At 39.0% G+C, this 13,759-nt stretch overlaps 1 protein-coding gene across 7 annotated transcripts in view; it reads right to left on the bottom strand.

The window, feature by feature from the left end:
* Positions 1–13,759, bottom strand: part of cita (citron rho-interacting serine/threonine kinase a) — a 196,765-nt gene that overhangs the window by 75,377 nt on the left and 107,629 nt on the right. For all 7 annotated transcript variants that reach the window (XM_067439785.1, XM_067439788.1, XM_067439786.1 and 4 more), the window contains 4 exons: positions 11,427–11,552; positions 10,958–11,053; positions 7,865–7,981; positions 1,349–1,458 (listed from right to left, as the gene is read on the bottom strand). In XM_067439785.1, coding sequence (XP_067295886.1) covers positions 1,349–1,458; positions 7,865–7,981; positions 10,958–11,053; positions 11,427–11,552 — 449 coding nt within the window. The remainder of the gene's footprint in view (positions 1–1,348; positions 1,459–7,864; positions 7,982–10,957; positions 11,054–11,426; positions 11,553–13,759) is intronic.

Here is a 13,759-nt window from a genome sequence, read left to right as displayed (position 1 = left end):
CGGTTACAGCTCGCTCGGCGCCCTTTACGTTACTTCGTATCAGCACAACGCCTAGCTTTCCTCCGTGACTTTTCCGCACGCTGCTTCCAAAACTTCCCCACCATATCTCTACAATAATGATGGAAGACGAGCCTGACAGAAGTGACTGTCTCATGCATATTAACTAAATTATCTTGTATGCATACTACAGCGCAGGGATTGGACTCAATAAGCTTCATGTCATGAATATATATCGAGAATCGCTCGGAGCGGTCGACGTCAGCATGTGCCCAGCAGCCCATACTTGGGCCGAAAAGGCCGCGCCGACGTCAGCATTTGTGACGTTGCTCCGACTAAGCTTTTCAAACCGGAAGACAGAAATCGCTCTGAAAAATGCAAAAATAACTATTTTCACATATGAATACCATTAATGAGTACCCTTAGTGTTTTCAATGATGTGCAGCCTATACATATCTGTTTACATCTCAAAAAAAGTGTTTTGGGGTTTCATGACCCTTTAATAAAGCGTCTATTTGGACAAGATTAAAGTTCAACATATAAACCTAAACTATCAATGTAGTGATGTCAACGGTTTTTATCAGTTTTAGTTTGATAAACATGACAATATAACATCGCGACTACATGAACAGAGGTTTTACTGTTATAAATAAATGATTTGTGAGCATTAGTGTAACATAAGGTTTTAGAATAAACACGAAACACACGTGATCGCTGTCATGCGGTGAATCGGCCAATCATGGATAAGCTGTGTCGTCATCAGAGCTCGTGCAGCCTCCTGCAGTCCCCCTTGAGAATCTGCAGCGGCTGCATCAGCGGCTGCTCTCGAATCGCTCTCGCGGTACTTTGTTGACATACGTCACAGTCACGTGCTGTCGGCGCTGTCTCAAGTCGGACAACATTTCTAACCGGCATGCAGTGCTTCAAGTCAGCTGCCGATCGGTCTGCGCATCGCTGGGTGAAGTCGAACAAGCCTAAAGTGTTATTGTACCGTGTTGTTGAGAGCGCTGTGAGCGAGAGTAAACTTTGCGACGTTTTTTCTCTCACATCGACGTGAATACAGTAAGAGCTTCTGTTTGGACAAGTGTGTGATTGACAGATGCGAACATTATAAAGAGTGTTCTGTGATCGCTCTCTGTAGTTTAATCATTTAAATAACAGATTTGTTTCATGCTACTAACAGAAACAACGTGAAGTGGATGGTTTTAGCCACTGGCTTGATTCACTGATGCATCAAGACGGCCAGCGGCGGGACAGACAGTATTAAATGATTTAGAAAAAAAGTCTGTGTGATTTTGAATGATTAGCTACACATCAGGGCCAGTTTCTGACATCATGTTTGGGCTCTTACATGTTTTTCTGTGTGTAAATGCTGCTGTTGGCCGCCAGTTTATTGGCCTCGGAGAGCTCAGCGATCCGCTGCTCCAGACTCTTCATCTTGTTGTCCATGGCGTTGATGGTCTGCGGAGAGAAACACACACATAATCAACATCAGGAACAGTGTTAGTTTATTCGTCAACGACCTATTTTCACAGACGAAAACGAGACGATAACTAAATAAAAACCAGTGTTGAGCCCTATTCGCACGGGATTCGTATTATCTGGGGACCTCTGGTGATTTGTAATAATTGCAGAGAATGTCTGTGATCTTAATCTCGTGCGAATCGGCCATGTCTATAATTTGTAAAGTAAAAATTCCCCCGCAAATGACCAACCATATTTCGCCCAACACCGAGGTCCTGTGATAACAATAGTCCTGTGCGAATCAGCATCCCTGTGATTTGGCCAGGATTAGGCGGATCGTCATATTTTTGCAAGGTTTTTTTTTCTTCCAGTGCGCATTTTTATCTTTATCTTTCACAAAGAATGGAGGCTCCGTAATAATGCACACCGTTATGAATTCCCGTGTGCCGGCTCGGCTACTTTTACTTTAGAATAAGTATCAATTTGGGAGCAAATTGCTTGAATGGTGTGTTTAATATAACACATAGACATAGGCATACACAGAACATTTTTAACTTTCATTATTCAAATCAATTGACTGATTGTTAGGCTGCATTAACTAGGTCAGCCGGAATCGGGAACACTTCCCATAACACCTGATGTACTCGTTACATCATAAAAAGAGTGGTTAAGCCCCTTTCACACTGCACGTCAGACCCGCAATATTCCCGGAGCATTGCCGGGTCGCCTTCTGTGTGAAAGCAACCACGTCCCGGGATTGATTACCGAATTGAACCCGGGTCGGGGACCTAGTAACATTGCGGGATTCGACCCGGGACGAGCGCTGTGTGAACAAAAGCCGAAACTAATGCCGCAACGTGTGCGTAGTTATCGTGCGACTCCTAGAGCTTGTTTCTTCAATAACACAACCCTGCAGTGCCAGAAGAGCTCGTCGGTGTTTTAAACGCAGAGAGTGTTCGTATACAAAAGAAACTCAAATTAAACAAGCAGAAATGAGCTCAAACTGGACACAAGTCGAGACCACGGAGCTCCTTACTATCCACGCTGAAGCGGAGATCGCTCGCCGTTATACATCACATCCGGATGTCACGTGTCAACTCGACCCGGGACCGTTACGGGTTGCGTGTGAAAGCGCACATATTACGGTATTTCACTGGCAGTGTGAATGGACCAAATCTAGCGGCCCGGGAACAAATGCTGGGTCACATTATCCGTGTATTTGCCGGAATCGCAGTGTGAAAGGGGCTTTAGTCTCTCTGTTTATCCCGAGGTTTACTGCAGTCGGCCGGATCCAGGCCGTGTCCGGATCGGATGGTGGACCTGCGTCTGGACATGACCAGCTCATCCTGGAGTGTCTGCTGAGACCGTGTCAATTGGTGTCTCCTCTAAATTGGCCTCACCGGCACGTCATCCTCAATAAACCCGTCAAATCCTCAAATCAACGCCCCATCCTAAATGAACTCGTCTCTTACGTGATACCCAACATTTTGAATATTCCTATCTAATATGATTTATGACCTGCAAGTTTGCCAGAGTAATAATTATACACTGTTTAATAATAGGCCAGAGGAGAACTGGCACCCCGACTGAGTCTGGTTTCTCCCAAGGTTTATTTTTCTCCATCATGCCCTGATGGAGTTTTGGTTCCTTGCCACTGTCGCCTTTGGCTTGGCTTGCTCAGTAGGGGACACTAAAATTATGATCCAAGTTGTTCAACTAAATATACAAATAAAATGTTTTAATTTGGTCATATTAAATTCTTTAAACTACCCAAATTAAACTAGCCAAATCAAAATTTGTTGCAATGTTCCTGAATCCTCAGCCGTATATTGTCAGCTTCTCACTCATGATAAATGAAATCTGACTCCTGCCGCCGGTCTGTGCTCAGTTGTCCGTTCATGTCGTCTGTTCTCTAACTGAACGAAATTATGTTTATTACTATAAAATAATCAAAATGATATGAAGCCTGTTTATGATTTCATACAGCTATATCTATAACGAAAAAAACATTTACAAGACTTGACATAATATCCGGGAGAAGTCAGTAAATTAGAGTAAAATCATAGGCTTTGCTTATCCCGTGCGAATGTGCCACGCAAAACTCGTGTGGGAGTAAACAAACCAAAAATGTGGGGGAGTCATTTTTAAATCACAGAGGTCCCTAGATAATACTAATCCCGTACGAATAGTATTTTGGATGACAAAAACTATGACGGAAATCTACTGTCATTTTCATCAACGAATAAAAACGAGAGGAACGTGAGGGAGAGACGATTAGTGAAGAGATCTGGTCAAAACTGAACTTATACAAGAAACAAACTTATTTGAAGCTTTAGCTTAAACGTGCAGTATGCAACTTTTGGCCACTAGGGGTCACTCATTCAAAATAATAACAACAGACGTACTTTAATGACGTCGGGAAAGTGCGTGGGCTCATGGGAGTTGTTGTCATTATTGTCACTGTCAACCAGCGAATCTGGCATCTCCAGCAGAAAACATGTTCACTGACAAGGTAATTGTTATATTACATCTCTATTATTGTTAAGTTTAGTTACGGCTTTTCACGTTATGTAATGCCAATCTAATGAAATAGCAGCGAGCTACCGTTACTTAACAAACTTATCAGTAGCGTTAGCTAATGTGTGAGACAGAATGTTGTGCGGGCGGTCGCTATGCCAACACACCTATAAGTTGGTAGGCTATGTTGACATATTAACCGTGCATCATAATTTGAGTTACTCAAATTATAGATATGTTGACATGGCATCCGCGATTGTCGAACATTCTGTATATCAACTGTTCAATACGGAAATACATTTCAATTTAGTTTATCATTACCAACATAAAACAGTAAATGAGAGAACCAGCACCAGCTATACGTTGTTCATTGGAACACGCGCTGTGTCGCTCCCCACGTTCATCAATCATTCTAATAAACATTTATTTTGGAACTCGGAGATATATGAATAAGTAGATCATTATTAAATCAATATTATATGTAGCTAGTATTAACATATGATAAAAGTGACTGTCAGCTTATATTAATTGACCAAGATAGTGGCATATTACCTTATGAAGCTAACGTTACTTTCTCCAGCTACATATAAAACCAATAATAGCTCGTCCATCTGCGTTTTACACATGACATCATCGTGTCACCAAATATACGGATAGAAATACTTTTGAATCAGTTTTAAAAAGTCTCAGTTTCAGTCTCCAAAAACACAGAATCCGCCTGTTTGAAAAGCCGATGCAATACAAAATGTATACGTATTCATCTAAACGCGTCTCAATGTGGTCAAGATCGCTATGCAATATGCAAACATACAGCATGTTATGATTATATGATTATTATGTTAGCTGAATGGTTACTTAAATGACCTGTTTATTAAAACGCAAGCGAGATCAGCATCTCTCTGCAGTCCGAGCTTGTCACGAAGATTTCGCCATCTTTCAAAGGCTTCTCCAAGGTTTACACGTCTCTTGCTTCTTCTACTGTCCCAAAATCTTCTCGGGTCATTTTTTTTCACCCGTACGTTTGCGCTTTGTTGAGCTGGCAAAACGTGCAGGCAAAGAGTAGTCATGATCCATTATCATACAGACTTTTTTATACGGGGGTTCCCCTTATACTGTCAGTCAGTGTTCCTCTTTGAGTTTGGCGGTTCCGCCGAGTTCCGCAGGAAGCAAGACGCAAACGTGGATATGACGTGAAAGACTGGCGACATAACGGAAATAAAGACACGGTCCGTGTCTTCGAATTAAAATATAAATTTCTCTGGATTTAGAAGTTAATTGGAACTGTCGGGATAATGTAAACACACAACTTTAAAAAATATATAACATAGATATAGTGATCTTTTATATTTTTAATGCTGAAACATTACATATTGTGCCTTTAAAGGGTTAGTTCTCCCAAATAATAATGTCGCTCCACACCCGTAAGACCTCCGTTCATCTTCACACACAGTTTAAGATATTTTATATTTAGTCCGAGAGCGTATGCAAGTGTATGCACACTATACTGTCCAAGTCCAGAAAGGGAATAAAAACATCATCAAAGTAATAATAATAATAATAATAAATTGTATTTATAATGCACTTTATATTAAACAAAATCTCAAAGTGCTACAGAATTAAAAAACAATCAACAACAATAAATAAATAAATAAGTAAATAAATAAAATAAAATAAATAAAACAAAAATAAAATAAAGAAGTAGCAAGTCAATTAAAAGCTCTGCTAAAAAGGTGGGTTTTAAGACCACACTTAAAAGTATCTATAGTCTGTGGAGTCCGCAGGTAGTCAGGGAGAGCATTCCACAGACTGGGGGCTAATTCAAATGGTTATGAATCAGCGGATTGATTCATGATTCGGATCGCCGATGTCTCGTGATTTCAGCAGTTTGACACGCGATCCGAATCATGAATCAATTCACTGATTCATAAGCGTTTGAATCTTTATCTGAGGATTGAACACAAACGCGGAAGAGAAGCCAATGCTGAATAAAGTCGTAGTTTTTGTTATTTTTGGACCCAAATGTATTTTGGATGCTTCAAGAGACTCTAATTAACCCACTGATGTCTCATATGGACTACTGTGATGATGTTTTTATTCCCTTTCTGGACATGGACAGTATAGTGTGCATACACTTGCATACGCTCTCGGACTAAATATAAAATATCTTAAACTGTGTGTGAAGATGAACGGAGGTCTTACGGGTGTGGAGCGACATTAGGGGGAGGAGTTAATGACAGACATTTCATTTCTGGGTGAACTAACCCTTTAACCTGATATAGCCGACAAACTAAAACAGAAATACAAAGTTATAGAAACTATATATAGATGTTTTTAAAAACAAACAGACAGTGAATTGAGCTCTCTCGTGTATTTTTACTGTCAACAACACAATAATGTCAAAATGTCAGTTCAAGTAACAGTCGGTTACGTGATGGTTAAATGCTCAATTAAAGCATTACAATTGAACTAAACTCATTAGATTTTAGGACACTAAAACTTAAAACAATTCAGGTGACTAAAATATGACTAAAACTAAATCAAACTGTGCTGTCCAAGTTAACACTGATCAGGGCACATAAACCAGTTTAGAAACATCATTTGTTGCCACTAGTGTTGTAAATTACACACTTGACCTTCGTCAAGGCCCATAAAGTTCATTAAAACTCAATGACAAGCCAATGATAAACTCTCCCTAAAGCAGACTTTTATTTGTTACTGAAGTAAATGGAGTCTGAGATCCGCTGTAAGATAGAGGACGCTAATCACGTTAGCTAATGTCTAACACCCTAACCGGATCAAGGGCTAAAAGGTTTGACAAATCTCACCACAAAATCAAATTATAAATTATATTTATTTATATTATTTTATATTTTTTATATAATTATATTATATTTTTTACTATCATAAATCAGGTACTTATATAATATAATGTTAATATATTATATAATGTGTAAAATCAACATTTATTACCCATAAAGCTTGTAAGACCTGTCACGATTATTGATTAACCGTCCGGTCGTGGTTAATTATTTGAGATAACCATAATAATTGTGCCGTTAAAAATTCAATCACATTTTTTCCATCCAAATAAGAGAAATTTAAGTGCGTGAAATGCCATCAAATGCAGAATATCGTGTGTTCTTTTCTGGTGAAAGAATAAAGAATATAAAAAAATAAAAACGGTTATGAAGTACACAAAAATATATGAAAAGAAGGTTTGTGGGTTTAATCAGACTATTATATTATAAATATTATTATATTTTATATATTAATATATAAAATATATATTTTTGCAGCATTAAAATAAATTATATGGCCCAATTTAATTATAATTTTAATTATATTTTAAGTAAACAACAAAAGTATCAGCTTACACTAATATGAATAAAACAGTATTAAATTGCAAATTGAAAATAATATAAAACATTATATATAATAATATTTATGTATTTTTGCGGCATTAAAATAAACCATGGTCCAATTTTATTATTATTTTTTAAATAAAAAAGTATCATCATACACTAAGTAATATGAACAAAAAAATATTTAATTGCTAATTGTAATTATATAAATATTATATTTTATATATTTACATATAATGTTACATAAAATATCTATTTTGCAGTATGAAAGTAAATCATATGGCCCAATTTTATTATTTTAAATATATTTTGAAGTAAAAAAAAATATGTATAATCATACACTAACCATTTAATTCTGTTTTGTTCATATTACTTAATCACAATTATTCATATGACAAATAATCACCAGCACAAAATTAATGATGGTGACAGGCTTCAGTCTTGAATTGGCTTCTAGTAGTCTTTACATCACACACACACGCGGGCACACACACACACACTTCAGATGAAGACAGGACACTCACTGCTTTCTGCTCACTGATGAGTTTGCATTTCTCACGCGCCTCTTCCTCGTGTTGAGCCCGTTTGTGCTCCAGACTGTCTTTATCAGCCAGATCGGCCTTCATCTGAGCCTCCAGAACCTGCACACACACATTAGTCGCATTACACGTCTCTATATGATGTTCATTATGCATGTTCATTCAGATACGAGTGTGTGTTAAGCAAACTAGCCTCCATGAACGTGAGAAGAAATTGAAACTGATTTGGCAATGACACCTAATGTGAAGCTGAATGATGTTCCTAATGAAATCTCCCATTGGGAGCATATACAGGGTGAAGAGTAACGGTCCTAACACTGAGCCTTGCTCCATACTGAACTAGGGATGGCGAAAACTAAACATTTTATTGACCGACCACCGAGCCTCATTAGCCGGTTGAAACCGGTTAACCGATTAGTTTAAAATATGCTGCGCTATTTGAAATAACAGCCGCGATTTCGCAACTCTGTCGCATCTCTCTATGATCTCTCTGCCGCTCTGACTCCCGCTCTCTCTCACACAAACACACACACACAGAGTCCCTCCGATTCCCTTCCACTCACGTCACTTTATTTAAATCCCCCACAGCGTGAAACATGAGTCCCGCAAACGCGCCGCCGAGGAGCTTGTTTGTAATCTGAGGACAATGGCTCCTTAGTTTTCGAAATGGTTTGGGTACAAGCTGATCGCGTTGAAAATAAAGGCATTTGTCTGGCGTTAGAAGCTCATTTGAAACATTGCCGCGGCTCATTTAAGAAAATGACCGCTCCGAAGAGACGCTGCTTTAGTTCGAGGTAGTGCTAACAATAATAAAGAAAGATGATGATCAACACCTTATGTGTTACCACTGAAATGTAGATGTAATATATTTCCAAATGTAAGCCCATCTTAAGCGAAATGCACGCTTCATACTGTCGTCTGCCCTGGCTCAAACCTCGAGTGTTAGCCTGTTTACTTTTTGCAAACCTTGTGAGCGCGCAAACCCAAACGCTGTGACCTCGCGCAGAATGTTTTTATTGGTTTATGAAGTATAAACAGGCGAGTTATGAAAAATAGAGTGTGAGGGATTTGTTCACTTCACACAAAAAGATTTTGGAATGAGACGGCTAACTGTAGTAGCGTTTAGTCCATTGTCTATAATAGCCTAATTTAGAAATCACTATTTTTTTAACCGACAACTTTGATCGGTTAACGTTGATACGGTCAACCATCGGTCAAACGGTCATCGGTTAACATCCCTATACTGAACCTGTGATCGGTGTGACATCTCTTCATTTACTGCTACAAACTGATAATGGTCAGATAAGTACGATTTAAACCATGCCAAAGCAGTTCCACTAACGCCAACATAATTCTTGAGTCGAGAGAGAGAGAGAGAGAGAGAGAGAGAGAGAGAGAGAGAGAGAGAGGGAGGGGGAGAGAGGGAGAGAGAGAAAAAGAGTAAAAGTCTAGCATTTAAACTCGTAAAAAATGTAAAAAGGTAATTAAAAAAGCACAATATGTAATTTTTCGCCACTAGAGGTCACCCATTCACCACAAAGGCGTGGCTTGATTTCGCCCGCAATTGAGCGTGAAGTAGGCCTGTCACAATAATCCATATATTGCACAATATATGTACATGACCTCAATCATTTTTCGTGATGCAATATATCGCCCACTATTTTTACATGATAATGAATGTCACCAACATTTGACTCGACTGTGCGGCCATCTTGTATGTTTTCCGTGACGCCTCAAAAGCGTTTCTTGGTAGAGGGTGACACAGGAGTGGACCCTTATTCATCTGCTGTCGTTTAAAGCCCTCTGAAGCTGCACTGAAACGGTCATTTGGCCCTTGAGCCGTTTGAGGCCCATTGAAGTCCATTATATGGAGAAAAATCCTGGAATGATTTCAACAAAAACCTTCATTTCTTTCCCACTGAAGAAAAAGACATGGACATCTGGGATGACACGTGGGTGAGGAAACTATCAGCAAAAGATTAATTAAAAGTGAACTAATCCTATAAACTTACTAAAAAAATATTTTGTTAAAAATAAAAAAACGGAATAAATCTAATTCACAAATAATAAAAAGTCACACTCGATAGTCCCTGACAGCTAAACCAAGCAGCGATGCATTTGTCATGTTCTTCTTCCACACATTACTCCTAATGTCATCAGGTTCATTTCTACAACACATATTGCTTCACAGTGATGAACATGAACAGAACAAAAAACATTTTTTGTTGGTTTAACTTAAAAAAGTAAGTAACCGGGTTGCCTTAAAATGTTGAGTTTATTGAAAAAATTTTTTTTTTGAGTTGATACACTGAAGGAAATCGGTTTAATAAATAGAAACTCAAAATATTATTGTATCTGAACCACACAAACTATGTGATAAATCATGAAAATGGCACAATTTGGCTGCGTCATCACAAATAAAACACACAATTAGCCAATATGCTCACACAATCATTTAATGGAGCTTGAGTGATCGAATGGAATTAAAGCGTAGTTCAGGCAGAACACTGACCGCTAAACGTTATCAGCTGACGCTCAGCTGATGTGTTACTCCACCTACTCTAATCAATTATAGTATTTAAGCTCATTCAAACTCATGTTCCTCAGTCTGTCGCACAGACATTTACACCCACCTCCACCCCTTCACCTCCTAGTATCTTCATTATCGAGTATTGGATTCTGTGTAGAACTCTTATTGTTACCATTTATATTTTCTGTAATATATGCTAAGAAACTTTTGGTTATTATGAAGGCTGGGGGGATTCTGCTTCAAGGATGAATCTCGAGCTGCCTAGTATGGCAGCACAAGCAGCTTTCAGCCTAAGCCTTTCGCCAAATCAAAGATTGTCAATAAATTTAATTCTCAAAGTGGTCCTGACTGAAATAATATTTGAATAAAGGTTGTCCATTCTCAAAAATGTTCGTGGTAGTAACTCAATTTTTTTATTTCAATGAACTCAAAATTAAGGCAACCAGGTAACTTATTTTTTTAAATCATTTTTTACAGTGTATAGTTCTTATCTGATTTTTTTATTTTTTATTAATACTTTATTGATGAATAAGGTTCTTCAACTCTACCTTTATTTTGTCTTCGTAGAGCCGCTCTTTCTGCACCAGGTGTGCTTCCATCCTCTGCGCCGTCGCCTGAGTTTCCCGCAAGTTCTCTTCCAACTCCTAAACACAAGTACACACACACACACACACACACACAGCCCACCGTCAGGTGACACACATCCAATGATTCCCCATCAACAAGTGAAGAAACTGACTTGCTTTGAGAAGCCGTGCGCTGGTCGACAGGCCAGCCTGAAGGTGTGTGTGTTCCTCATTGAGAGCTGAGGAGGTGTGTGTGTACGACAGCAGATGGGACATCCTGTTAGTGCGAGTGAGTGTGTGTGTGTGTGTTCTGTTGTCATATGCTAATCTGCAGGAAACCCAGGATGACGGTGCAAAGACATACGTGTGTGTGTCTGTGTGTGTGTGTGGGCTGGTTAAGGAGGCGTGTTAGCAGTTTAATCTTTGCTAGTCTGATCCGTTTCTCTCTCACCAGTATCTTATCAGCCATCTGTTGGATCTGTTGGGATTTGGTCTGGATGTCGTCCTTCAGTTTATTCTCCCGACGCTCCACCATCTCCAGACGCTTCACTTGGTTTTCCAAAGTCTTTCTGCCCTCCTGACAGAAGGAAAGTAAAGATTTAAAGGTTCACGTAAACCTGTCAAAGCCTGTCAAGCTCATATTACACACCAAAATCAAGAAAGAAACCATATCTTGCATAAAGTGAATTAACCCCTTAACGGTCACCCCCCTTTTTTGAGAATAGTCATGAAAATGCACTATCCAAACTTAAAAGGCTGCAATTCATGAACGCTTTGGATTATATACTTAAGTTTGGATTAGATATAAAGAAGACAATCAGCAGATTACTGCTGAAGTCAAAGCATTTCAAAATATGAAAAAATGAAAAAGTTATGGAAGTTTAACTGAAAATGAAAAATACAGTACTAAATATTTTTATTTTATATAAAATATATACTTTACAAAAAACATTTTTACTCTTGAATCTAAAATCAAAGCCATATGTCTAACCAAGTTGTGTTCCAAATTTGAAGTTGATATCACAAAAATTGAAGTCCCCATGAGATTTTGTTTAGGCGCAGTACCAAAAATAGCCACTTTCATATCTAAAATAGTCATTCAATTTCAATTGATAGTTTTTTTGATGCATTTTCCTGTAAATTACTGTCCAAATATTTACCCGTCTACATTGAATTTTCCCGACAGTTAGGCATATTTAACACCCAAGTTATCATTACTGTAATTCAAATATGTATTAGAGCAAAATACATTATGATGGTAAATACATTACTTTTTAAAAGTATTTTATTATTGAAGGAATTTAATATTTTCATTCATGCATTCTGATTTATTTACACTGTTAAAGAGTCGACATTTCAAAACATGAGTTGGACGTATTAGTAGGAGTTGGAGTATTTCTGTGCCATTTACACTCCTTCAGGATTCAAACAAGTTTCTGAATTTTTTTTTTAGTATGGCCCTGTATGACATCATAAAGGGTCCTTATATGGGCACTTCTCCGATTCGTTCAGGAGTGAAGCATTTGACTGTCTTAATGAGTGAGTCATTGAATCATTCATTCATCCGATTAATTCAAATGGATGATTCATTTAGGAATGAAGCATTGTCTTAATGAGTGAGTCATTGAATCATTCATTCAACTGATTCATTCAAACGACTGATTATTTCAGGAACCAAGCATTTGGCTGTCTTAAGTGCTTCATTGAATCATTCATTCAACCAATTCATTCAAACGGACGATTAGTTTAGAAACGAAGCATTTAACCGTCTTAATGAGCGAGTCATTGAATCAATCATTCATCTGATTCATTTAAATGGCAAATGCAGTGTGTTTCAGGAGTTCTTCAAGTGTGTGTGTTTGTTGATGAGTGGAAACCTCATCAAATGTGTTTATTGTTGGCAATCGACGCGTAAGTGAATTGAAAGTTTTCCAGGGATAATGCTATGGTGTGTATGTGTGTGTGTGCGCCTCTTTAGCTCCGCCCACTGCACGCCTCCACTGACTCAGCTGTTTTCAGAAAGAATCGGTTCAGTGTATCTGTCTTTTATTAATATGATAAACTAAAGACTCTTTGGAGATATGAAGGATCAACACGACTAAATGGCAGAAACTGTGCGTGGATTGATCAAAGGGACATTAAAGAGATTTAATAATGTTCCATTTCAAATGAATTGCTTTCCATTCATGAAATAATTGTTTTCAGCATTGATAATAATCCTAAATGATTCTTGAGCGTATGAGAATAATCCTGATGTACCTCGGTCTCTCGCAGGCCCCTGAGACTAGTGTGTGTGTGTGTGTGTGTGAGAAGTACGTTAGCCTCTCGCAGGTGCCTGCACAGTGTTGTGTGTGTGTGTGTGCGCACGCAAAGTACCTTGGTCTCTCGCAGCCGCCTGCGCAGTGATGTGTGTGTGTGATGTACCTTGGTCTCTCACAGGCGCCTGCGCAGTGATGTGTGTGTGTGATGTACCTTGGTCTCTCACAGGCGCCTGCGCAGTGATGTGTGTGTGTGATGTACCTCGGTCTCTCGCAGGCGCCTGCGCAGTGATGTGTGTGTGGGTGATGTACCTCGGTCTCTCGCAGGCGCCTGCGCAGTGATGTGTGTGTGTGTGTGTGTGTGATGTACCTCGGTCTCTCGCAGGCGCCTGCGCAGTGATGTGTGTGTGTGTGATGTACCTCGGTCTCTCGCAGGCGCCTGTGCAGTCATGTGTGTGTGATGTACCTCGGTCTCTCGCAGGCGCCTGCGCAGTGATGTGTGTGTGTGATGTACCTCGGTCTCTCG

Source organism: Pseudorasbora parva, chromosome 3 (assembly GCF_024679245.1).
Source record: "Pseudorasbora parva isolate DD20220531a chromosome 3, ASM2467924v1, whole genome shotgun sequence".
Lineage (NCBI taxonomy): Eukaryota > Metazoa > Chordata > Actinopteri > Cypriniformes > Gobionidae > Pseudorasbora > Pseudorasbora parva.
The sequence above is the reverse complement of the archived record's forward strand: the minus strand, read 5'-3'. Positions and strand labels throughout refer to the sequence as shown.